General features: G+C 41.6%; 1 protein-coding gene across 3 annotated transcripts in view; it reads left to right on the forward strand.

Moving 5' to 3' along the window:
* The window catches only part of LOC137611864 (A-type potassium channel modulatory protein DPP6-like), a 117,192-nt gene that overhangs the window by 64,833 nt on the left and 24,798 nt on the right, over positions 1-27,561 (forward strand). For all 3 annotated transcript variants that reach the window (XM_068340001.1, XM_068340002.1, XM_068340000.1), the window contains exons 2-3: positions 17,268-17,382; positions 26,926-27,024. In XM_068340001.1, coding sequence (XP_068196102.1) covers positions 17,268-17,382; positions 26,926-27,024 — 214 coding nt within the window. The remainder of the gene's footprint in view (positions 1-17,267; positions 17,383-26,925; positions 27,025-27,561) is intronic.

The raw sequence follows: 27,561 nt of genomic DNA on the forward strand, positions 1-27,561 counted from the left end.
ACACATCTATACCATAGAAGTGGTGGCCTGTTGTCATGAGCTGTTCTACTCTTTAAAATCAGCGTCTGGTCTCCACATGTGTTAGTCAGAATCCAATTCTCTGAACTGAAGAGAAAAGGTTATCAAAAAGGCAGAAAATATTTTTTTTAACTGCAGTATTAAGTTGGCACTAAGCTCCATGAGGCCACGGGGACCTGTGTTAAGTGATGCATTGGTGTGAAAACACTCAAGCTACTCATACTTTTACATAACTGAGCTCCTGGAGGTAAAATCATGATTCATTTTGAATGATGCTTCACAGAAATAAATCAATATTTTGCTCAAATGAAATGAAAACCTCTTGACAATGAACCTAGTTGTGTGACAGTGGCTGATTGTTGAGTATGGGTTGTGATTTTACATGTCTGAATATTTGACATTTAAAGGTGTCCGTAATTAGATGAGGCAAGGACTTGTCATTCCATGTTTACTGCATGGGCAGGATGTAATTGAGTTGCAAGTTATTCCCTTTTAGAATCCCACCTTCCTTGTTCTCTTCACTTTGTCAACTGCAAAGCAATCTCCCCTCCCCACATTTTTTCTCTTTTGGCTTGAATGCAGTCGGCACTTTTGAATATTTTAAGAGTAAAATGTTTATTTTTTTGCACCCTGCTCATAAATTTATAAAAGGGAAGTTGACAGCAGTGCAGCAGATCCCTCACCATGTTCAAATCAGCAAAGAAATGTGGGAGAGCTCGAAGGGGAATTAGCTTTTCTTGAAAATTTCAAGGAAATCAGATGTGAGACAAAAACAGAAGCTCTGGGAGAGGGAAGCACACATATCATCTGCTCAAGGTGGTGCGACATGACATAATGCACAGTGAATATTTGCAGAACATATTTTACCCCAATCAGGGAAAAGGAAGGTCTTTGGTTCAGGTGATTTTCATTCATTCTGAATTTCTTTTGCTTCATACCCAGTTTGTACAAACACCATTTCCCATTGAATGAACAGCATGGAAAATTTACTTCCCTATAATGGCTTCAACATTGACCTTGCTGATTGGTACTATCAGTTTCAACTGAGAATGCCAGCCTGTGTGTCTCCTTTAATAATGTGTAGACACAGACATAGAATCAGCACAGGAAGTATCATGACAGAGGAGGATTTTCACAATCATGCAATGTGTCGCTCTGTTCATCCAGCTTTTGTCTGAACAGTGAAGGGATGGAAAGTCATCCCCTTCTTTATTAAGAAATCTTGCCAGCTTCATCAGGACAGTCACTGCAGGCTGCGTGAATGCACCAAATTCTATACCTGGTCCCTCATCACTGTCAATCCCTTCTGCTGATTACAAACAGTACTCATGTTGTTGTAGATTAGGATACTTTGAAAACACAGAATCTACCAACACATCATGAACACAGCTCAGATCTCCTCTATAAATGGACTTGTCAGCTTCAGGTCATTGTATTGTTTAAGCTAGTAGCAATATAACAGCAGAGGAGAGGCATTGTCTTTTAAAACAGAAATGCCCACTCACACCAGGAAAGGTGATTCATACAGTATAAAAAGTACCAATAGGAATATTCTCAAAAATATACAGTTATTCTCGTTAATCATTCATTCGTTTGTCTGTAGTTGCTTGTCATTTGTAAAGTCACAGGGAGCTGGAGCCTATGCCAGCTGATTGTTGTGTGGTCCCCATTTTATTACAGGGCTATACATAGAAAAAGAAACTACTAATCACTGTCACACCTTTGGTTAATTCAGTCACCATGTCATCTCTACTGAGTTATTTTGGTGGCGTGAGGAAGCCAGCCTGAAGCTCAGTATTCAGTACATTTTGAATAGATTGAAATGGATTAAATTTTTTATGAAGGAACATCCATCCATTTTCTATACTTTCTTTCATCTGCTGTCGCGGGGTGCTGTAGCCTCTTCCAGCCGACTGGGGGCATGAGGCAGGGGACACTCCAGGCACGACGCCAGTGCACGGCGAAGCCACACATACACACAAACACTCATCCACACAGTCACACCTACGAGGACCGTGCTCTCCCTACTTCTCTTTACCCTTTACATGTCGGACTTCAAGCACAACCTGGATGCATGCCACATGAAGAAGTACTCCAATGACACTGTGATTGTTGCATGTATCCAGCAGGCTGAGGACGGGGAGTACAGGGCATTGGTTGGTGACTTTGTGGAGTGGTACCAACAGAACTAGCACTGCTCAACGTCTCCAAGAAGAAGGACATGGTGTTGGATTTCTGGCGTGCACCCCCCTCTCCACAGCCAGTGATCATCGAGGGCAGTGAGGTGGAGGTGGTAGAAAACTATAAGTACCTGGGACTGCAGCTAGACCTAAAACTGGTCACTCAACTTGGACTTTGTCTACAAGAAGGGGCAGAGCAGGATATACTTCCTGAGGAGGCTGGCCTCCTGCAACATCTGTCCTGAGCTCCTTCTCATGTTCTATCAGTCCGTAGTCTCCAGTGTGCTGTCATACGCCATTATGTGTTGGGGTGGCAGGGCCAGGAAAAGAGACATGGACCGTCTTAACAGACTCATCCGCAGAGCGGGCTCAGTGGTTGGGCTGAGCCTGTACACTGTGGAGACGCTTCTGGAGAGCAGGACCATGTCCAAAGTCAGGGCTGTCATGAACAACACCAGCCACCCCTTGCACACCGCCCTCTCCCAGCAGAGAAGCACCTTCAGCTGCAGACTGCTGTCACACAGCGCCTCTACAGAGGCTTAGGACCTCCTCCGTGCCCCATGCCATTAGGGGGTACGATGACTCTCTCAGGAGGAGCGGGGGGGGGGGGGTGGCGAGGTCAGCACGTGGTTGAATGGAGGGGAGGAGATGGGATGTCAGCCTGTGCTGCAGTGTAGTGGGGCCAAGGTGTTGTGATGTTGTGACATTAGATAGTGACATGCCTTACATTGTAAGAAGGGTGTACCTTACCCATCGTGTGGGCCTCCTGCTATCTTCACATTCACTTTCACTTTTTATTTTATTTTACACTGTTTATATTTTAGTATTAGTATCTGACCTGGTAGTGCTGCATGTGTCTGTTCGTGTAGTGTAAGTCTTGTGGTATGTCCTTTGGTGTCAGTGTTTGTTTTTCCCCTGGTTTTTATCCACTATTTGCTCATTATGTATGCCTGAGAACTGTATATGTGCAACTTCCTGCGGGATTAATAAAGTCTCTCTCTCTCTCTGTCTCTCTGTCTCTCTCTCTCTCTCCCTCTCTCTATCTCTCTCTCTCTCTCTCTCTCTCTCTCTCTCTCTCTCTCTCTCTCTCAACATCCTCAAAGCAAATACTGCATCTGTAGTACTCTTTTTTGGGATGAAACCATACTGATGCTCACAAATACTCACTTTTGGCCTTAGTCTAGCTTCAACTACTCTTTCCCATAACTTTACTGTATGGCTCATCAGCGTTATACCTCTATAGTTGCCACAACTCTGCACATCTCCCATGTTCTTACAAATGGGCACCAGTACACTTCTCCATTCCTCAGGCATCTTCTCACTATCTAAGATCGTGTTGAACAACCCAGTCAGAAACTCTACTGCCACCTCTCCTAGACACTTCCATACCTCCACAGGTATATCGTCAGGGCCGAGTGCTTTTCCACTCTTCATCCTCTTCAATGCCCTCCTGACTAATCTTTGCTACTTCCTGGTCCACAACAGCCACCTATTGTAGTCTTTGTTCTCTCTCATTTTCCTCATTCATCAACTCTTCAAAGTACTCTTTCCATCTTACCATCACACTACTGGCACCTGTCAATACACTTCCATTACTATCCTTAATCACCTTAATCTGCTGCACGTCCTTCCCATCTGTCTGTCTTTCCAACCTGTATTGATCAGTCTCTCCCTCCTTACTGTCCAACCTAGCATACAAGTCATCAAATTCCCTTTGTTTGGCCTTTGTTACCTCTACTTTCACCTTATGCTACATCTCCCTGTACTCCTGTCTACTCCTCTCACCCCTTTCAGTGTCCTACTTTTTCTTAGCTAACCTTTTTCTCTGTATACACTCCTGTACCTCCTCATTCCACCACCAAGTTACCTTACCTACTTTCCTTCCAGAGACACACCAAGTACTCTCCTACCTGTCTCCCTGATCACATTAGCTGTAGTTGTCCAGTCATCTGGAAGCACCTCCTGACCACCTAGAGCCTGTCTTAACTCCTTCCTCAAAGTCCTTCAGCACTCTTCCTTATTCAGCTTCCACTATTTCTTCCTCTGCTCCGCCTTTGCCCTCTTCATCTTCCTCACCACCAGTCATCCTACACACCACCAGTCATCCTACACACCACCATCCTATGCTGTTTGGCTACACTCTTGCCTACCACTACTTTGCAGTCACTGATCTCCTTCAGATTACACCGTCTACACAAGATGTAGTAGTACCTGTTGCCTCCTACCTCCACTCTTGTAGGGCACCCTATGTTCCTGCCTCTTCTGGATGAAATTATTCACTATAGCCTTTTCCATCCTTTTTGCAAAGTCAACCACCATCTGTCCTTCTGTATGCCTCTCATGGATTTCAAACCTGTCCATCACCTCCTCATCACCTGTTTCCTGCACCAATATGTCGTTTGAAATCTGCACCAATGACAGCTCTCTCGACCGATCCAGTGTGGAAGTCATAGATTCGATTAGAATATTTATTTGGCAAAAGGTTTTTGTTGGATGCCCTTCCTGACACAACTCTGTATTTATCCGGGCTTGGGACCGGCACAATAAGGCACTGGCTTGCGCCCTCTTGCGGCGTCATTAGGTCCTTAAGTCATCCAATGATTAATATTCCACTCAGTCCAAAAGAAGGCAGAGGTTCCTTTTAGAGGTAAGATCGGGCCTAAAACATCCAGCCCGACCCGACCCGAATGTAATTATTGACATTTTGAGCCCGACCCGGCCCGAATTTATATATTAAGATTAAGATTAAAGATTAAATCTTACTTTATTGTCCACACGTGGGGAAATTATCTTTACACTCTCTCCACTCTTTTTGCATGTGGTTACAGTCTTTTTGTTAGTCATGCATACACACAGTTTTTGAATACAGGCCCCTGGACACAACACACTGGGGGCCTGTAGGCATGCTATTAGTAACACATCACAAACAGTGGGGGGAGGCAGAGTGACGGGTCGCGCACAGGGGGTCGCGCCCCAAACGAGCAGCTTGTGGGGGGGACGGTGCCTTGCTCAAGGGCGCCTTGACAGTGGCTTCGAGGTGAGCTGACGTCTCCCACCGTCAGCTCACACTCTCCAAGGGATGTCCTGGCGGGAGCGGGATTTGAGCCACCGATGGCTGGGGCGATCCGTCTTCAAGGCATCTGCTCTACCGCTGAGCCACTGCCGCCCCCCAAGGATTCGGGCTTAAGATCTTCCCTGTACTTTCAGTGCGTACGATCGGAAAGGTAAAGTGACAGGAGAAAATACAGCTGACGTACGGAGGGAACTGAGAAGGTATTGTAGATGGATGTTTCTCATACAGCGCTCTGTTTTACCTAAATTATTTATTTTATCAGGGTATTCCTTAGTTTAATATCCATAGATCGTTTGAGATACATAATATATAATTTTTTTTTATTTAAAAAGTTTGGGCCAGGTCGGGCTTGGATCATGCAAAACACACTAAAAAACTGTATTTCTTGTTCTTGTTGAATCTGTTTTGTAGAAATATTTAAACAGCCTATTTTATGTTGATTGCATCCCAGCAATTTTCAGTCCAAACGTCTGAGGCAAAGCTCAAAAACAAATTTATTCCTGGAATGTCTGGAATAGATTTCCTCCCCTATCTGTTTTATGATTATTTTTGATTTCAGGAACGGATAACAATTTGACTGACACAATTTTAAATCTGACACTATGCTATAATGAACATGACTAAGCCACTCCATGGTTTTCAATGTTGGTGTAACATGAAACTCTAAGAGCTGCTGAGTCATATGCTTATCAATGTATATGGAGATATACGTGTTTAAAAGTGTAAAGACAGGCTGAAAATGTTCAAAATGTGTTGATTGTGTTTTAAAGTGATTTACTTGTGATGGAATTGATTCTAATCAATGACATTGACGGTGTCAGAAGCTAACTAACTTAGCTTGATTTGTATGAAGGAAAATCTACCCAGATATATTGATCAACTAGTTGTTTTTATTTCCAGTACCCTATGATAGCTAAATTCTTATTTATTCTGAAAAGTGAATGCCTTCTTGGTCAGAAAATCCTACCGCAATTAATTTTTAATTCCTTAAAAGAGGCAATACTTCTGCTACTGCTACTCTGTTTGTTTGTCTGTTTGTCTGTTATCATGACCACTCCAAAGGTTGTATTATGTTGGAGAAGCAGGCTGTGGCCAAGTGAGCAGTCCATTTCATTTTGGTTGTGATCTACGTTATAAAGATGGATTTCCATGAGAATTGTTGCATACATAAACTGTTTAAGTTTAAATTATCATGCTCTGATGAGCCCCTGACGTATTTAGGGGCTTGAATGGATGCAGACTTGCAGTCACGCCCTGTTGCATTCAAGCAACTTTCGAATTTTGCAAACCTACTTTGGCTGTTATGCGTATTAGATGTGTCACATGACAATTGCCATGTAATTAATTAGTGAGATATTGACATCAGGTAAACGTATCACAGATGTTGTACAGGATCTGTTATCAGTGCATTTCATCACCTTTTCAGACTCCATCAATCTATCCCTTTTGAGAGATTGGGAGTTGTTTCAGGTTAATTATGATGAGGAGGACTTTTTGAGGGTTAATTTGGAGTTCATATTGTCAACATTCAGATTACTGCATCCAACTGAAATAATTAAAGCTTTTGAGTCATGAAAGAAAAAAATCAGCTTCTCATCATATATTGAGCAATTTAACAATAGGTAAATTAAGCTAGTGTTCTAAAAGCATGGGCTCGAAAATCATTTGGTATTTTGGGAGATTTCTTATCTATTTTACTTTGAAATACATCAGTATATCAGTTCTTTTTTCTAAGAAGTACATCCACTTAGTGGATGTTTAAAGCTGAACTCTAGCAACTAGTGACATAAACTTGCTTTGAGCAAAAAAACAAACATCAGATAAAACGTCTGTGTGTTCATACACTAAACCAAACAGCAGACAAATGTATTTAGCAGCTAGATGGTGTGAGCAATTAGCAGATGACAAACCAGCCTCAGGAGTTGGTGGAGACTGAAACAGAGCTAAAGGAAGGGTCGAATTTGACTTGAATTTATGACTCCTAATGAACACTAATGGATCTCTGTCTGCTGGATGTGTAAATAAGCAACCTTCATCCGCAGCAACATCATCGTCATCCAATTTTTTTTCTCGCTGGGAAGGAGAGTACTTTATCAAGGTGACTCTGCTTTAAATTAAGAAGCAGCACAGATAATTCTAATGACTTGATGTACAGTATGTCTAGATCAAATGCATATATAAAATATCCGTTTTCACACTCCAAGAAAGCCAGAAGGTTTAGACAGATCACGTTAACTTAATGTACATCACATACACCTGTATGTCAAAGTCAAGGCCTGCAGGCGAGATCTGGCCCGTGGCGAATTATTTATGGCCTGCCGGATGATTTTCAATTACTATTTGAACCGGCCTGCAGGCCACATCGGCCCGCTGGTGTTTTGCATCGAACAAAACTACATTCCCCACAATTCAACGGTAGCGGAAGTCAGTGGGTGGCGCTGTCACCGCGCAGCAAGGCAGTTTCGGGTTCATGTCCCACTCCGTCCAGAGTTTGCATGTTCTCCTCGTGTCTGCGTAGGTTCTCTCCGGTTTTTCCGGCTTCCTCCCACCTCCACAAACATGTTCTTCAGGTTAATTGACCGGTGCCAAATTGACTGTAGGCATTAGTGTGTGCGTGGTTGTCCGTGTCTCTGTGTGGCTCCGCGGTGCACTGGCCTGGAGTTTTACCCGCCTGACGCCCTAAGCCAGGTGGTATAGGTTCCAGCTTCCCGTTACTCGCAACAGTGGATGAAGTGGTCATGACAATGGATGGATGGATGTTTATCCAGAGCGGAGGCTGAATCTAGCTACTCCTCTCCTCAAAAATGGCTAAAAGAAACGCTGAGAGTGGTTGTTTTCAAGCCAGGTGGGAGTCAGAGTACATGTTCAGAGGTAAAAGGTAAACCTGTGTTTCTTCTGCTGAGTTTGCATGTATCATCCACGACACAATGCCCCAGCTGCTCGGACGCTCTCTATGTTTTGTAGCGCAGACCTGTGCGAACAATTGTTCTCGCTGATGAAGCTGAACAAAACATCACAAAGGAGCCGTCTGACTGATGAACACCTTTACTCGATCTTGAGGGTTTCCTCAGTTCAGAGCCTGACCCTGAACGTTGGTGAACTTGTACGAAAGATGAGACACCATCAGATATCAGGGTCATCGTCTGACAAGTGAACGTCACACAGCAGTAACGTTTTTCAGTTTTAAATTTAGTTAAATTATTACATTTGTCTCTACAAGACATGATGTCTCTTAGAAGGAAGTATCGTTTTGTCTGTGTGCCATAGATTTTTGTATTTTATTTTATTTATTCATATTTATTTCAGTTGAATGGACTCAGGGAAAATTGCAAATAGCCATGAGAAAGGATACAACTGATTTGATTTTTTAAAATGTTACTCTTTGAAAGCCAGGATTGGTAGGATCTTCGGTCTATCCATCCATCGATCCATTTTCTGACGCTTTATCCGCTGCAGCGGGTCCCGGGGAGCTGGAGCCTATGCCACCTGGCATAGGGCGTGAGGCGGGGGACACTCCGAGCAGACGCCAGTGTGCTGCGGAGCCACACACGAACGCAGACAACCACGCACACACACACTTTAGGATTGGCCGATTTGGGATCGGCCAATTAACCTGAAGCGCATGTTTTTGGAGGTGGGAGGAAGCCGGAGAACCTGAACAGAAGACACTGGGAGAACAAGAACATGCAAACTCCGCACAGAGCGGGACTCAAACCCGGACCCGCAGTGTTGTGTGGCGACAGCACTACTCACTGCGCCACCGTGCTGCATAGGATTGTAGAGCAGCTCAATAATTTTTTTAATTTTAATTTTTTGGCACAATAATGCATTATTATTGTGCATTCACAATATTACTGTTCTTGGATAATACATGCAGTATAATGTATTTTCAGTTTATAATGCATTCAATTTCATTTAAGCATTTATCTTGATATGAAAGAACATATTTTGCTTTTGAACGCCATTTTTGCTATTTGTTGAAAAGGTTTCCTCTTGAAGTTACTGACAGAGCCATAACGTTTTTTTATTTTTTTTATTTTATAAATTGATTTGATCCCTGAAGGGAAATTTAGAATGCACACTCTAGTTAGTTGTTCAAACACATGCATACATACAGTATTAGTGAGTACAGGCCCCTGTAGCACACACACACACGCACGCACGCACGCACGCACGCACGCACGCACGCACGCACGCACGCACACACACACACACACACACACACACACACAAGGGGGCCTGTAGGCATGTAAAGGGAGGTAGAGTGGCGGGCAGCCCCCCTTGTGCAGCGCTGAAATGAGCAGCTTGTGAGGGGGACCATGCCCTGCTCATGGGCGCCTCGGCAGTGCTCTTGAGGTGAGTTCACATCTCCTGCTGTCAGCTCAAACACCAGGTGCTTTTTTGGGCAGGAGCAGGAATCAAACAGCCAATCTTGAATCATAGGACGGCCCGCTCTACCGCCCGCTCTACCACTGAACCACTGCCGCCCTGGCGGACATTGCTTTGTTTAATCATTAAATAATATACACGGTGTTAGATCACTTGAAAACCTCACACTGTCACCTTCTGGCGTCTACACGGAAGTTCGGGCCGCTAGCTGAGTTAGCTCCAGTCTTCACATTTGTCCATGTCTCTCACTTACAGTGCCGTTTTGGCTTCGTCGAACATAGCGGTTTATATTCTTTGATTGTGATGGACCTCACGTCATGTGGGAAACCCTGATGCTTTATTCACCAGGACCAAACTCACAAAGCAGGTGTCTACCCGGATGGCCGGACCGTAACGCCCAAGCAGCCTTGGTCTTCGCGTTTGTCCATCCCACTCACACGGAGCCGTTACAGTTTTCTTGTGATGGCGAAGAAAAAAAAGAAAACAAAGTCTGATATTATTGTTTTATCGCAGAATTTCCATTGGTTCCCGCTAGTTTCAATATGTCTTAAAAAGCATTGAACCAGTCCAGCCCTCGGCTTGTAGCACATTTGTTTTTTTGGTCCTCCGTGTATTTGACTTTGACACCCCTGGTGTATGTTGTTGTGTTTTTCTGTCACAGTCGAATTGCCAAACACTTCCAAAAATTCAAATCGAGAAGGTTTGATTTCCTTGCAGTGAATTACAATCTGATGGGAGTTATGCTCTCTTCTTTGAATAAGGAAAGATTAGAGTGTGATTGTCGCTCTGTAATGCAGAGTTGCGCCCAATCAAATCTCTGTAGGATACCACCAATTTGCTGCTGACTGAGTAATTGATTAATGATATTGTTGTAAGACTTAATTCTTTGTGGCGTTTCATGAAGATAATGATATTAATAATGGATGATGATGGATCCCAGGCTCCACTGGAGTCAGACATGAGCTTAACATATTTAATGTATTGTTATTCTCAACTTACACATCACATGGGTAACAGCATCTAGACTCTCCATGCCTGCTCCTGCTCCTGTTACAGAACATCCGTCCCATAGCATATAGTCCCGTTTGCCATCAGGTTGTATGCCAGGTAGATTTGGTTACAGTACAGTCCGGTATGGAATTGATACTTCATTCATTTAAATCTTTATCCTATTTTTACAGCACATTTGATCATAACCCTCACACTATCTATCCCAAAGTGGATAAACACTGAATAAGATGAGGCTCATAACCTGCTGTCTATGAAACAACAGTCACCTGGCATCAATGCTTAATCTCACTTATCATCATTTATTTATGTTTTTCCAAAGGAAAGGTTTACCCTCATAGTCCAAAGGCTACAGCTGGACTGTACTTCAACTGTAATGTGGCAACTACATGACCATACAGTGACATATCGTATGTCAAGTTTCCGATGACTTTAGACAGCTGACGCCACCTTTCCTTTCAGATGTCTGTATTCTCTCATGTCATATTTGTCAGCGTCTCGTATTTTGACACCTGAGTTAATTTCTTGACCTCATGAGCACATTTACCACTAGACAGTCAGCAGTAATTTCAGTCTACACTGTACTCTGCAGCAGCCAGTAATATGTTCACTGCAAAGCTGACTCAAATAACTCACTCGGTTCCCTTGGAAACCAGGTGCTCGGAGATCAGGAAAGATCCATTTCACACTTCAGCAGTGAGACAAAGAGATGGTTAGACAAAGCAGGAAGAAAGAGGATTAAAAAGAGAGAGTGGGGGAGAAAAGATCTTGACCTTTAAAAATATTTCATTCATTTTTCCCATTGTTTTGAAAAAAAATAAAAATGAAGCAGATGGATTTAAAAACATGCATACGTTCCTTTTGTGGGATTTACATACCCTTTATATTTATCTGTACCGACATATACAGGGTTGGCTTGAATGTGGACTCTTTGGAGAAGAGGGTGAAAATGGTTTCAGCTATTTACTGATGTGGGTTTTATTGTTGTCAGCCATGTATCCATCACTGCACACAGACTAAAGGAAGGAGACAGCTACATGCAGACATCCAGCTCCATTTATCCATGTCTGAATATGCTGCTAAAGGTCAAGATATATTTTCGCCTCATTAAGAGCTTTTCAAAAAGTAAGCATCCAGGGAAATGCTTAAGTTTACAGCTGCAGAGGTTATTATCAATTTAAAGATGCTGAACATGAGGGAAATCAAATGATCCATCTGATGCCAGAGTCTGCACATCTCTTTAGGTGTTTAATTTGCTGGAAACAATGTTACTGTTGATGATTTTGATATAATGTAATGTGAGTGAATTCAGCCCCAGTTTAGAGCTCTATGTTCATTTGCGTTTGAGGAGGTGGGTGAAATGTTCCACACACAGTCTGCAGGGATGAAGCAAAGAGAGCCGAGACACCAATAATAGCAGAATGTCAACGCTATTTAGAAGTATTTGTTGCTACTTTGGTGTGTAGTTGTTAAAAAAAGTTTATTCAGGAGAGAAGCATGATCATTTAATTTATTTCAAAAGAAATAACCGTCTGTGGAGCTCTTACAACTGGTGGAGCTTCATAAAGAATTCACTGTCTATATGGCTAAATTTTCATACTCAATACTTCATGCTCTTGCAGAGAATTAGACACAATAGCTGCTTCAATGCATGTTATTTTTAGATAAGATGATCCTCGCTACTTTTAATTTAGACATGGCTGCAGTGCATCCATATGGATTAATTCTGACCTGAAAGTGACTCTCAGACAGTTCCTTCTGTGCAAATTGCAATAAAGTGATAAAGAAGAATGTAATCTGACTGTTGAGGAGGATTGAAAAGCTCCCTGATATCATTGGTATAATTAGACGTGTGTTTGATTAAATGCTATACACTGGGATAACGTCAAATCAACTGCATCTACATCTAGAGCCAGAATTAAACCCACCTACTATCTCTTGTCCTCTACTACAAAAAGCATGCTGAATTTGCCAAGGATGGAAAAAATGATTCAGACCAAATATTTAACTAGGAAATAGGCAGTCACAGACTGTAATTTGCCGCGACACTCCTGAATTCAAAATGTTACCCTGACCTACTTTCATATGTCAGGGTCATTTAATAAAAGACCCTTGATCCAACACTTGTGCATATGGAGAAGGCCAGTGAAAGATGATAGATCAAAGCTAGTGCATAGGTTGATCTCGGGTCTTACTGACACTTTCCTGAGTGTACAAAAGTTGAAATTTGATTGTGACCTACTTTTCTCAAGGTCAAAGTCATCATCTCACTTTCATCCCCTTTGCTGCCCGAGTAATGTGCTTTTTGTTTCATCTTTCTATCTGCAACGGGTGCAAAGATATTTGGTGGACAAACGAACGAATGAACGAAACGAACACTGACAATCGCAATATATCATAGCTTTGAAGCGGGATGTAATTACATGCCTCCCAGGCTGGCATCAAAGTGTCTGGAAATATTCTTGTGGGAGACATTTCCTCTGTCATGTGGCTGCTGCATATTATAGATCTGTCAGGTACAAGCTGCAATGAACTGCATACAAGACCATGGTGCATTTAAATCCCCTGCCTGCCCAAGTGGTTTGACATTTTCAGTGCAGATATAGAGGAAAAAGGGTAGGCATATACATAAAAATACATGTTATCTACAGGCTTGTTGATGCAACTCATTGTTTTATCTCTGCTCGGGTCAGAGGTCTGCAGTGATCCCTGATATCAAGGGCGACTTGAACAGCATCTCTTTTTAGATTATGATAACACAAGACATTAATATATTATGGAGCCAGTATACAAGTCCATACTTGTATACTGGCTCCATAATATTGAATGGAGCCAGTATCATGAAATTCCTTACCTCTGCAGCAATAAATCTCCTTATTGATGTGCATGCTGTTTTTCTCTGTATACTCACTGCCTTCACTATTGATTCGCTGTGCTGTGAGGTCAGCTGTGTAGAGACAATAGGTTCACAGGCAATGAAAACTCATACATACACAAGTACAGACACAAACACATATGTAAATATTTATGATTGAAGAAATTTGCTTCAGAATGTCAAGTCTTATTATTATTATTATTATTATTATTATTATTATTATTATGGTACAACATACAGTATATGACAGATAACATGGGCAGCACGTTGTTGCAGTGGGTACCACTGCTGCCTCACAGCCAGAAGGTGTGTATTGTGCATATTTATAATGTTGTGTTGTGTACACATTTTTAGTGTTTTTTTGTAAAGCCAAGGACAATTGTCACTGAGATGCAAAATGAGGCAAAATAAAATAAGAGTTATCAATCGAGAGTTGTCTGTTGTACGCATGTACATGCACACCCGTGTTAACTCTTGGAAGGTTCAGTGAGGTGCTACATACTGTAAAATCTCTCACTGTGAGCTGACAGGCCAGGACTAATTGGTTACAAGGATGTCAGCACATGGAGGGATATGGGTGGGTGGAGCTGTTCACTTTTCTCACTCACTGACCCGAGAAATGAATGTGCACATGCACAGAATGCATACTTGCACTCGTAGTAGGGTTGAGCCGGGTACTCATTTCAGACGAATATCCGGTACAGATAACACATTTTTGATAAGTACAAGCATGCTAAGAGTAAAAATCTTCAAAACTCATGGTTGTTCATTCATCCATTCATTTTCCTGACCACTTCATCCGCTTGCGTGGGTCGCGTGGAGCTGGGGCCTATCCCTGCTGGCATAGCTGAAGGAAAATCCTCAGAACTGACTGTGTTTACGCTCTGTGATTGGCCAGTCACATACAGCGCCCGTCCCTCCCTACAAAGTCTGCAGCCAGAGTGTTGCTGGCGCCGACCCACTCTCGTACACACACACACAGAGACATTGACTAATCTCTCTGTGCGTGGCTTCATTGTAGCTTCCTTAGGTTTTCTTCAGCTTCAGTTTTCTTCTGTCTATTTAAGGTTACTTGGGAATTTGTTTCTTTTTTTGTTTTGTTGAGCGTACGCGGTGCATTTGACCAGACAGAGCTGAAAACTGCTCGTGCCGCGTCGGTCACCACCTCCACTCCATTCGCTTTTTAAAAAAAACTTTTACCTGGTTGCTTTTGGTTTGACATTTTCTCACTTCAGTTATTTAATCATTTATGTACTGTATAGATATTTTAACTGTTACATAGCGCGCATGCACACACAACCACACACACACACACACACACATGCTCTCTCTCACTTACTACCTCCTCTCACACAGTCACTCACACATGCACAAACAGACACACACACACACAAACACGCACACACACCTTAATAAACTTTGTTTAACTTTGTGTGAAAAAAAATGGCATGAACATTAGGTGGAAAAAATAAATAATTGGAAAAAAAACTTTTGATCGTAAAAATTAAAAAGAACAAAAAATTAGAAAGTTGTGTTGAGTATGACAATTCTTGTTCATGCATACTTTGTAGTTCATAATTTACTATGCATGCGTTGTATTCCTTAATGCACTTCATGTTCTGAGTTCTTTAAAAAAATTGTTCTGTAAATAGTTCCTTTACTATTGTGATCAAAAGCATTGAATCTCAATTTGAGTCTGTGCTGTAAATTTTCATTCATACAATTAAGAATATTCATGTTGTGAGTTCATAAAACTCTTGTTCTGTAAATACAATAGTTTTCTTACTTTTGTGATCACTTTTTGAATCTCAATTTTGAGGCTGTTCTGTAAATAGTTTTAAAATAAACAATAAATATAGCAACTTCTGATCAATCCATATCAATTTCAGACTTAAAATAATGTACAGATTTAAGCCCCACCCATTTCCGGTCAAACCACACCAACTTCCGGTTTAAGCCCCGCCCACTCCGAGTACAGATATGGATACAGATCATTTAGATGGTTGAACAGATACAGATAGTGGTGTACTCGCTCATCCCTAATTTATAGTCAAAGACCATTCATTAGAAAGAGGTTACACCAGGCAATCCCAAACCTCTAAATGCTAATTCCATCAATTTATCCATTCATTCATCTACTATACCCGCTTTCCCAGCCGACTGTGGGTGTGAAACAGGTGACACTCTGGGCCCAGTGCCAATGCACCACAGCCCATCAATATATTCTATTCATATTACATGGATGGGCGAGAGGGGCAGTGAAATCTGATTAGCCTATGAAGTGACTGTATTCTGTCACTATTTTCTATGACTTTTAGCCATAGGGATGCTGAATATGACTGTTTCTACAGCTTGGATGTTAATGAGTTATTCATGAGTAGCAAATGTGACATGGATGTGGCAAGAAAATTGTGTTTACTTGCAAACTTAGGTTTGGTGTGTCACTATTTATCTGAAATCTTCTTCAGCCAGGGAACAAAATCCAAAGCTATCCAATTCACAATTTCTCTGAAGCATATTACAAAAAGAAAAATAAAGTTGTGCTATTTATTAATGTCCTCTATGCACCGCAGCTTAAAATTCAGTAAATATGAAAAATGATATTTTTTCCTACAGTTTTTGACATACTGTCCAATGTTTGAATAAATAAATTACCAAATATATTAAATTATATGTGTTTTAGACACAAAGCTAAAGCCAATTGAAAAGAAGTTATAACTGGTGAAATCACAGAGTTTACTGAATATGGAATAGGCATTGATGCTGGTCCCTCTCTTTGCCACTGTGCATTTTAAATTTTGACATTTTAGAGTCCTGCAAACAAGATATATCTTATGTTTAGCAGAGATCTAAAGAAGAAGCTACTAAAGCTGAGAAGTAGCGGGAGTAGAGGCATCTTTGGGTTGAAGAGGTGGGCCTGCATGTGCAGATCTTTTCTTGAAAAATGCCTGTTCCTGTTCCTTTGTAACAAAGACAACCTATGAAGAACAGGATAATAGCTTGAGCTTGTGTAAGACCCACCAGTTAAATCATAAAGTAACCCCCCCCCCCACACACACACACACAAAGAGCACGTACATCAGAAAAAGTACATCAGAAAAAGTTTTAATCTATGTGTTAGAGTCTTTTGGGGCCACCTGACTGCTTGCCTCTTGCACTCTTGCACTTCTGTTGTTGTAATGTTTGTGAATTTTTGCATTATGTGTTTGGAATAGTGCTGATGAGCTATCTACCATCTGTTGGGCCGAAATGTGGAGAGAAGCTCATTATTCTGTGGCTGTGCATCTGTTGTGAAGCTTTACTTCAGCTATTGAGTGGAGCTGCATGGGCTCTTCCTACTGTATGCAAGCAGCAGGGAGCAGCAACTGGATGCAGTATTACTGCATCCATTCGCTGAGTTTTCAGCAGAGAATGACTCTTCCTCTGGCGACGGAACAAGAAACATCTGTCTATCTTTGGCAAATCACTTACTTCTTGAAGGTCATCCTTTTTAGTACCTTCTTTCCCAACTGTTGAGTCCAGAAAGTTATATATTTGGGTGCTTGTGTGTGTGTGTGTGTGTGTGTGTGTGTGTGTGTGTGTGTGTGTGTGTGTGTGTGTGTGTGTGTGTGTGTGTGTGTGTGTGTGTGTGTGTGTGTGTGTGTGTGTGTGTGTGTGTGTGTGTGTGTGTGTGTGCGCTTGTGTGTGCTCGTGTATTTATGTAATGTGTAATATTGTTTTTCAGGACCTGGTTGGCAGCGCTCCACCACAAAGGAACTGGAAGGGAATAGCCATCGCCCTGCTGGTCATCCTCATCATCTGTTCCCTGATCGTCACCTCTGTCATCCTGCTGACTCCTAGTATGTGCATTACACACAAGGCACACACCGCAAATGTTAACATTTAAGTGTTGTATTCTGTATGAACATTACTTTTAACGGATTGCTATTTTAGATCCAAAAAAATATTGGTATCCAAGATGGTATCCTAGATGTTCTGCTACAACCAAATGACATTTGCACCCTATCAAATGTGCAGTCACTGTCTGTGCATTTTCACGTAGCATGGAAAAAAAAAGTAAGGGTGTGTTCTGTTTTATTTTTCTCTAATCCTAATCAAACATTTTCCTAATCATTACATTGCTTAAACCAGAATATTGATGCCACAGGCATAATTTTCTTCTTATATTAACTACACTTAATTATTTTTTCCAATGTAAAAAGTGCTTCACAGAACTTGAGATTAATGTTTGTAAATCATCTGTAATGATTAATGGATTCTTCAGGCAATAGGATTGCAGAATACACATAAATGAATACACATCAGAATTTAAATTCATGACAAATAGTGAAGCTTCTTCACATGTCCTATTTCGCTGTCTTTCAGAGATAATAGAAACTTGGATCTTCAACAAGAACATAATGCTAATTTTTTTTTCCTTTGGACATGAACCCATGTTCCACCATATTTTATTGAATTGAGACATGCATGCACAAAATACAACTTATCTTTCTGTCAGAGTTCATTGACTCAGTCACTCACACTTAGATTCACATTCGCATCTGTGCACCTGTTCTCTCCCTCAGTACATGTATTCTATGCATGATGTATCTCTAATTGAACAGCAAAGCCAAAGCTGCACAATCAACTTTTTAGAGCTATCAATTGTTTCTTGATATGGGCTGACTACAAAATACAGGTAATAATAGGTCTTCATGGAACACAATGTAAGTTATTTCTATAGGCTGTATAAAAAAATAGCAAAAAAGGCTACTTGGAATACTTTTCAAAGTAAGAAATTATTTATAACAGAAATAAAAGTAATAAAACTCCTGTGCCCTATTTCTTGTATGATAATTTAACATTCTGTCAGATTTTATTTACATGTGTCAGGATTTAAATACTCTGTCCATCTTCATCTGCTCATCCGTAATCGGCTCGCCGTGGCAGCAGCTTCATCAGAGAACCCCAAACTTCCTTTTCCCTAATCGTATCAACCAGCTCTGACTGGGGGATCCCAAGGCATTCCCAAGTCAGTGCATCAAATCGTCTAACAATAACCATAAAGATACTCACTCTATTTGGTCTATATGCCACTCTCTCTCTGTCTCTCTTTTTTGGACCCTGTCCTTATCTTCCTTTTATTTCTTTTCCACCCAACTGGTCAAGGATGATGGCCGCCCAAAAGAGTCTGGGTCCTGCCTGGAGTTTTTTCCTCAACGAGGGAGTTTTTCCCCGCCACTGTCGCTTATGCTTGCTCTGGAGGGTTTAGTTGGGTTTTTCTGTCTGTTAAAGCACTTTTAAATGTCTGTTGCCATGATTAAGCGTTATATAGATAAAACTTCATTGACTGATTGAACTATCTCAGTGACTCTGCCTAGAGAGATTTATTCAAATCCTCCCATTATCCTCCAGCTCTGCCTCTGATAGAGAGAGCTGGTCAGTTGGGGTAGATTTAGAAGTTCCTCAAAGTGTTCCTTCCACCGACCGACAATCTCCTTATTTGAGGTCAATAGTGTACCATCCTTGCTGTACACAGCTCGAATGGTCCCACGTTTCTCCCTCTTGAGCTATCGGACAGTCTACCAGAGCAACTTTGGTGCCATCCGAAAGTCCTTCTCTATGGTCTCTCTGAACCCCTCCCACACCTTCTGTTTTACCTCCATCACATCCGAGGCTGCAGTCTTGTGGCCTGTCGGGACCCTGCAACTGCCTCAGGAGTTGACAGGGACCATATGCCCCTGAAGGCCACCTTCTTCAGTTGGATGGCCTCTCTGTGCACCGGAGTCCACCACGGTGTTCAAGGGTTACCGCCCCTTGAGGCACCCAAGACCTTGAGAACACAGCGCTCAGATGCAGCTTCCGCAATGAAAGCTTTGAACATCGACCATTACTGTTCAATGTGGGGTGGTGACCCTCTCATCCACAGGGGTAAACTCCAACATAGTGGCGCACAGCTGGGGGCTTGTGAGTATCTCCACAACTGCCTTGCGCCTCATGCCTGATGCAACTCCGGGAAAGAAGGGGTCCAACTCCTGTCCAGAAGTTTGGTTCCAGAAGTGAGGCTATGCATGGAGATAAGCCCCACCAGATCCAACTGGTATCATTCCATCTCCAACACTTCCACTTCCCTGCCAGTGAAGTGACATTCCACGTCCCCAAAGCCAGCTTCTGCCGCTTGGGTCTGGTCCGTTGTGACCTCCTGTCGTCACTGCCACCCGTATGGCAGCAAAGACCCCATCGGCCTGCCCTGTGGGTGGTTGGCCCACAGGGGTGGGGAAAAGACTCGTTTTGCATGTCATGGTTTTTCCATTTGTTGATTGAGTTTGGATTTTACACAGAGGCGGGTCATGCCTCACTCGGTAATGGGTCTTTTTACGTGTAAATGCCAGTCAGACCTATTTAATGGGGCTAATTATGCAATAACTCCGGCCACTTGTCAGATTGGCACAGCATCAGAGAAACAATTTGCCTCACACTGAAATAACTTTTCTCCCCTTAACTTCTCAGATTTTTACCTGGATGAAAATATTCCTCTGAAGATAATAAATACTTAACTCTGTCTGACACAGTGTTTACATACTCAGATCTCGCCGTTCAGTCACATTGTGTAGCCTGCTGAAAAACCTGTCTATGCACTACTTTCTTCAGTAACAGCAGGCTGTCAGCCATCTTGACAACTTGTGTCTAACATTTGCTTCCTGAGTAAATGTGCAGGAGAAGTCACCCCTGTTGTATGCTCTACCTGCAGTTCAGCTGTCAGCTTCAGACGTCGTTTTTTGGGTGAGATGAAAAGCATTGTCCCCCTCCACAAACCCCAATCCACCCCGCTGCTGCTGTAGACTAGGCAAACAGATGTGAACTGATGCTCTCAGATCAATAGTACACATCAGCAGTCTCTTTCTATCTCTAAATTGCTATACCTACAGTTGTGACATAATAGTTAGAGGTGCTATATCCAGAGGGATTAGGAGGCTGAGTTGGTAGCAGTGTCTTTTATGAGACTGCTGCCTGCAGAGGAAAAAACATTAGTAAAGAAGTCAAAATATTTCAGTTTTTGCTCTGAAACTGGCAAACCTTCACTTAGATTTTTACTTATTTATTTATTTATTATTCATTTTTTGGACATGTCAATATAACAGACTTCACACCTTCATCACATTTACAACATCAACAACAACATCCAAAAAATAAAATCTCTCTCATTACAATATCTTGTCAGCCAATTCAGACAATGAATGTTTTCAATCAGTTAATACATTGAATTTTGTCAAACGTTCATGCCCTTATCCACTTCCAGATATTAGCCTTTGTCCCAGATATAACCTAAAGAATGACCATGTTTACATTCTTCCTAGGAACAACAAGGTATGTTAACATTATTTTCAAAACAAGAAATTGACCTTGCCAGTTTTCTCCACAAGAATACAATGATCATATTAACCTCAATCAGCAGACAGTGTATCCAAGAATTAACTAGTTTCCACGGGCACTTTAACAGTTACACATTCCGTTATATTGTCAACAGATATCAACATGCTCTTAAAAATCTCAAACTTAATGTTAACGCTCCAATCGGAAATCAGTTTTTGTTTTCATTAATCATGTTTCTGACATGTTGAATGGTTTTTCAACTGTTCCTCAGAATCCTTAATGTGTCCAAAATTTATAAAGAGCTCCCACTATTGAAGTGATTCTGTTGTACTGATCTGGTATACTGGTATAATTACAACTACTGTCCATATTTATTGCTCAATGCAAGAGGGCACAAGCCAGTGTCTTATTGTGCCGGCCCTAAGCCCGGATATTGTGCCGGTCCTAAGCCCAGGAAGGGCTTGTGTCAGGAAGGGCATCCGGTGTAAAACTTTTGCTAAACCAAACAGGCAAACCAAATTTATGACTTCCATACAGGCTCGGTCGAGGCCCAGGTTAACAACGACCACCATCAGTGCTGTTCACCTACACAGTGCCTGTGGAAATTGGACCACTGTTGGACAAAGAAGGAGAGGAGGAAAGTGTGTTCGTAGGAAGAGAGAAAAGAGGAACGTCAAAAGTATAAGACTGAGAGTAAAGACGTTGAATGTTGGAACTATGACAGGAAAAGTAGAGTTCATTGACAATGATGCAGAGGAGGAAGGTAGACATACTGCGTGTCCAGGAGACCAGGTGGAAAGGTAGCAAGGCTAGAAGTTTAGGAGCAAGGTTCAAGTTGTTCTATCAATGTGTAGATAGGAAGAGAAATGGAGTAGGACTTCTCTTGAAGGAGGAGTTTGTTAGGAATGTCCTGGAGGTAAAAAGAGTGTCAGATAGAGTAATGAGTCTGAAGCTAGGAATCGAAGGTGTGATGTTCAATGTTGTTAGTGGGTATGCTCCACAGGTAGGATGTGAGCTGGAAGAGAAGGAGAAATTCTGGTTGGTCTTGGATGAAGTAATGCAGAACATACCTAGAAGTGAGAGAGTTGTCATTGGTGCAGACTTCAATGGACATGTTGGTGCAGGAAACAGGTGATGAGGAGGTGATGGGCAGGTTTGGTATCCAGGAGAGGAATGCAGAAGTACAGATGGTGGTTGACTTTGCCAAAAGGATGGAAACGGCTATACAGTGTTACCTCTACTTACGAAGTTAATTGTTTCTGAAAGAAATTTCTAAAATAGAAATTTTGTAAGTAGAGACGCGTTTTACATTTAAATGCCCTAATCTGTTCCAAGCCCCTCAAATTCAGACATAAATGTTTTATAAAGCATAAAAATGCTACAAATACAAATCTAATTGTAACAAATACATGTTACAATTAGATTATTACACAATAAATGAGAGTTGTGCATAATGTAAAAAACAAAGAATGGAGTATAGAATAAAAATGATGGTCATTTACCTTTTAACTGCTGTCCTCATTGTTTTTTGCCCTCTTTGGTTCATGCGCTCTTGCCTCACCATACTAAACAACAGAATGAATTACAGTCCTCCTTTTGAACTTCTCGAACCAGCGACCCGATGCTTTAAACTCACCATAAAGCCATAAAACTCGTGTTTTATGGCTTCCTTTTGTTTTAATAACGTGATGATTGTAGATGCATTATGGCCATATTCTTTGGCGAGATCAACCAAACGCATCCCTTTTTCATGCTTTTCTATGATCTCTTGCGTTGTTTGTATGGACGAAAAAACTTTTCTTCGTCTTTTCTTTTCTTCTTTTTTCCATCACTTTCTTGGGGTCCATAGTGAATACTCTAAAACAGTCAAACCCTTCTTTAGTAAAAAAAAAATTTTTTAAGACATAAGTACAGTATTTAACACTAAATAAGGCGCACTGGATTATAAGGTGCACCTTCAATGAATGGCCTATTTTTTTAAAAAAAGTCATACATAAGGAGCACTGGATTATAAAGCGCACTGGATTATAAAAAGCATCTAAGAACTCATCTTCAATGAATTGTCTATTTTAAAACTTTTTTCATTTATAAGGCACATTGGATTATAAGAAATTGAGAAAATTAAAGGCTTTAAGGTGCGGAAAATACTGTATATGTTTTACTGGTGTATTCATTGAATTGTGCATTAATGTCACCTTTTTCAAAGAACAAAACCAAGACAGTGCATGAACTTACATGAAATTACCTACCTGCAAATCAGTGTGACTTCTGCTGTTGTTATTGAGAGACCAGCTCAGATATGCGTGGCTTCACCTTGGCAAGTGCTACTCATGTTATTTTCACAGCAAAGTCTGTTTCTTTTGTTTTCCATACAGCTTAAGGAAGTGTTCTTTTATTTTTGCCAGTGCAAGACTAGAGTTGCTCAACTTCACATTGCAAATCATGCAGAACGCTGACTCCCATCACATTCCGTTATACAGACATGTAAATTAATATTAATAATTATTATAATAGATTAAATATATATATTGTTTTTCTGGACACTCAAGACGCTTTACATTGGATCCATTATTCATTCACTCCTCATCCATACTTGGTAATGGTAGACTACGTGTGTAGCAACAGCTGCCCAGGGGCAGACTAACAGTGGCGGCTGCCAATCTGCGCCTACAGCCCCTCCAACCACCACTGGAACAATCACACACATTCACACACCAGCGAGTGTCCCACTGGAGGCAAGGAGGGTAAAGTATCTTGCCCAAGGACACAAGGACAAATTATTTGGCCGGAGCGGGAATCGAACCGCCGATCTTGAATCATTGGACGACCCGCTCCACCGCTGAGCCACGGCTGCCCGTTGCACATATTCGTCCGACCACTTTCTTTTTTTGCTCAACATAGTTATTATGAATTAAAATATTAAGAGAGCAATCAGATGACGTACCATCATGACAGGCATAAATCGGCGACTGAGTGCGCAAAATCCCATGTAGCACAAGTAGACTAATCGATGTAGCATGATCACCCGCAGCCAGTGATGGCTGGGGGGGCGTGTCATCACGAATTGACACGATGTGTCACACGTACAGTGATTCGTGTATGTTCATGTCGGATGTTTTTGCTGACATATTGGGTGTTTTGCCGACAAAACACCAGAGACATCGTGTCGAATGTTTTGACACATCGTGTCAAGAAAAAACATCGTGTCGGGTGTTTTGTCTTGACCTCCGTCTCCACCGAACCCCTGAGACCGACTCACCGAACCCCTAGGGTTCGATCGAACCATGGTTAAGAACCACTGCTCTGAAAGTTAATATATTAAGTAAAACTATCAGAACACGTCATGGGTTGGCGGCGGAATTACGAGGATGCTGCATAGACACCTATTTAGCTACACATTGAGGTCCGTCTTAGCCAATTGGATGCCAGGAAGATGCTAGGTAATAGCCAATGGCAGAGCAGCTTTAAGAATGTTGCATTCAGGAACCTTTGGGAGCTGCGAGTAGCAGCTGATAATGTATTTTTTACTTTTTGTACCTTGAAATCTCTTTCGTAACAAGAGGCAATACTTTCCTGTCGAGGCATTTTTAACTTGAAAATTTCGTATGAAGAGACATTTGTAAGTACAGGTACCACTGTAGTGAATATAGGAACATAGAGTGACCTATAAGAGTGGCGGTAGGAGCACACAGGTAGACTACATCTTGTGTAGACGGTGTAACCTGAAAGAGATCAGTGACTGCAAAGTAGTGGTAGGTGAGAGTGTAGCCACACAGCATAGGATGGTGGTGTGTAGGATGACTCTGGTGGTGAGGAAGATGAAGAGGGCAAAGACAGAGCAGAGGACACAATGGTGGAACCTGAAAAAGGAAGATTGTCGCATGACTTTTAGGAAAGACTTAAGACAGGCTTTGGATGGTCAGGAGGTGGTTCCAGATGACAACTACAGCTAATGTGATCAGGGAGACAGGTAGGAGAGTTCTTGGTGTGTCATCTGGAAGGAAAGTGGATAAGGAGACTTGATAGTGGAATGAGGAGGTACAGGAGTATATACAGAGAAAGAGGTTAGCTAAGAAGAAGTGGGACACTGAGAGGACTGAGGAGAGTAGACAGGAGTACAGGGAGATGCAGCGTAAGGTGAAAGTAGGTGTAGCAAAAGCTAAACAAAGGGCTTATGATGACTTGTATGCTAGGTTGGACAGTAAGGAGGGAGAGACTGATCTATACAGGCTGGCAAGACAGAGAGACAGAGATGGGAAGGACGTGCAGCAGGTTAGGGTGATTAAGGATAGGAATGGAAGTGTATTGACAGGTGCCAGTAGTGTGATGGGAAGATGGAATGAGTACTTTGAAGAGTTGATGAACAAGGAAAATGAGAGAGAACAAAGACTAGAAGAGGTGACTGTTGTGGACCAGGAAGTAGCAAAGATTAGTCAGGATGAAGTGAGGAAGGCATTGAAGGGGATGAAGAGTGGAAAGGCACTTGGTCCTGATGATATACGTAACTTCAGAGGTATGGAAGTGTCTAGGAGAGGTGGCAGTAGAGTTTCTGACTGGGTTGTTCAACAGGATCTTAGATAGTGAGAAGATGCCTGAGGAATGGAGGAGAAGTGTGCTGGTGCCCATTTTTAAGAAGAAGGGAGATATGAAGAGTTGTGGCAACTACAGAGGAATAACGCTGATGAGCCATACAATGAAGTTATGGGAAAGAGTAGTTGAAGCTAGACTAAGGGCAGAAGTGAGCATTTGTGAGCAGCAGTATGGTTTCATGCCAAAAAGAGTACTACAGATGCAATATCTGATTTGAGGATGTTGATAGAGAAGTACAGAGAAGGCCAGAGGGAGCTGCATTGTGTTTTTGTAGGTCTGGAGAAAGCTTATGACTGGGTGCCCAGAGAGGAACTGTGGTATTGTATGAGGAAGTCTGGAGGGACATGGTTAGATGGAGGCAACAGAATCACTGTGGTGATCCCTGAAGGGAAAAGCTGAAAGGAGAAGAAGAGGAGTCCATCTTTATTACTTGTATCTCACCAACTCCTCTGCACTCCTGATCATCATTATTTTCCTCTGCTCTGGAGAAAGCCCCTTTATTTTGATTAAGATCCTGTAGTTTTTTGACCAGGTGTTATCGATCAGTGCATTCTTTTTCAGTTGTTGAGCTTTTTTAGCGATATCAGAATTCTTAGTGAGATTCTCATTAATGTAGACATTTTTTTCTTTCTGTTTGAAGATTTTTTTCAGAAGAGTAATTTTGTGTTTACGATTCTGGAATTTTATCAGCACCGCCGGTGGTCTCTTACCTCCAGATGGTAGTGGATAACATGTCTCAATCGGGTCCAGATCTATATTAATCTCCAGAACCCTCAGTTGAGAAAACACTTGTTGCTCCACTGTACTCAGTTCCCTCTCCTCTGGCCACAGTATGTGCACAATTCCTCAGCTTGAATTTGATGCCAGTGATGATCACATCATTTATATGAATGCTTTGTTCCAATTCATCCATTCTTTGTTGTCTTTGTTCTAGGACAACTATTCTTCATTCTTTTTCATCTGTGTCTTTCTGCATTTTGTCCATGTCATCCTTTATTTTATCCATGCAGCTTTTTTTTTCTAGTTTTTTATCAAGCTTTTCTTCCAATTTCTTATCAAAGTCATTCCTGAGCTTATAAAAGTCGCTCTTTCACTCATCTATAGAAGAGACCAACCGGTCTAGAGCTTTTTTCATATTTTATTGTCAACTACTCCAGTTTCCCTCTTTATGTCGTCATTTTGCAGAGAATCAGTGAGTCAGTGAGAATCAGTCTGAGTAAGAGTTAGAAAGAGATAGTGAGATATAGCGACAACAGGAGACAGAAGAACAGACATCCGCTCTCGTTGAAAGCCGGAAGTGGATTGACTTTATGTCAGACAAAACAGGAACAGCTTCATCACGTTTTCTTCAAGCGTCACCTGCACATGCATGAATTGCTGTTCTGGTTTTTAATCTGTACATCTCAGGTGTCTTTATCTTGTGTTGATGCATCTGACAGGTGAAGATGACAGCCTTGCCCTGAAGAAGAAAGTGACCATAGAGGATGTTTTTGGTCCAGATCTTCAAATTCATGACCCAGATGCCAAATGGCTCAGTGGTGAGTTAACAGTTTGAATCTTAACCAGTCACATAAAGACACAGACCAATCCAATCACATCCACCCTTTCCTTGTATACCATCATTTGACCCACTGAACTGAGGTGTCCGTAGTGCAGTTGTTGCTGATTATTATTATGTCAGGAATTTTATAATAGTGCCTACCACACATGGTGCAAAAATAGCATTGCAGCAGCGAAATAAAAAAAAAGATTTAATTCTCCTAGAAATAAAGTCTCTTTGCATACCCAACATTCCTCTTTAATACAAGCAAGCATGATCTAAAACAGAACTCCAAGCCCTTTAGTAACAGACAATCATTTAGACCTAGCTGATCTAGATCTCCCTTTGTAACTGCTTCACATATTATGCATTTACCCTTCCTGTCACTGATAATCTGTTCAGCAGTTTTATTGTAAACAAAGAAAAAATCTTTTCTATGAAGCTCATAATTATGCTGTCAGAGATGAAGATGCTTCTAAAACATATGGTCTATTAATCATCACATAACTTCTGACTTACTATTCTTACTCTGTTT

Source organism: Antennarius striatus, chromosome 18 (assembly GCF_040054535.1).
Source record: "Antennarius striatus isolate MH-2024 chromosome 18, ASM4005453v1, whole genome shotgun sequence".
NCBI classification, from domain to species: Eukaryota; Metazoa; Chordata; class Actinopteri; order Lophiiformes; family Antennariidae; genus Antennarius; species Antennarius striatus.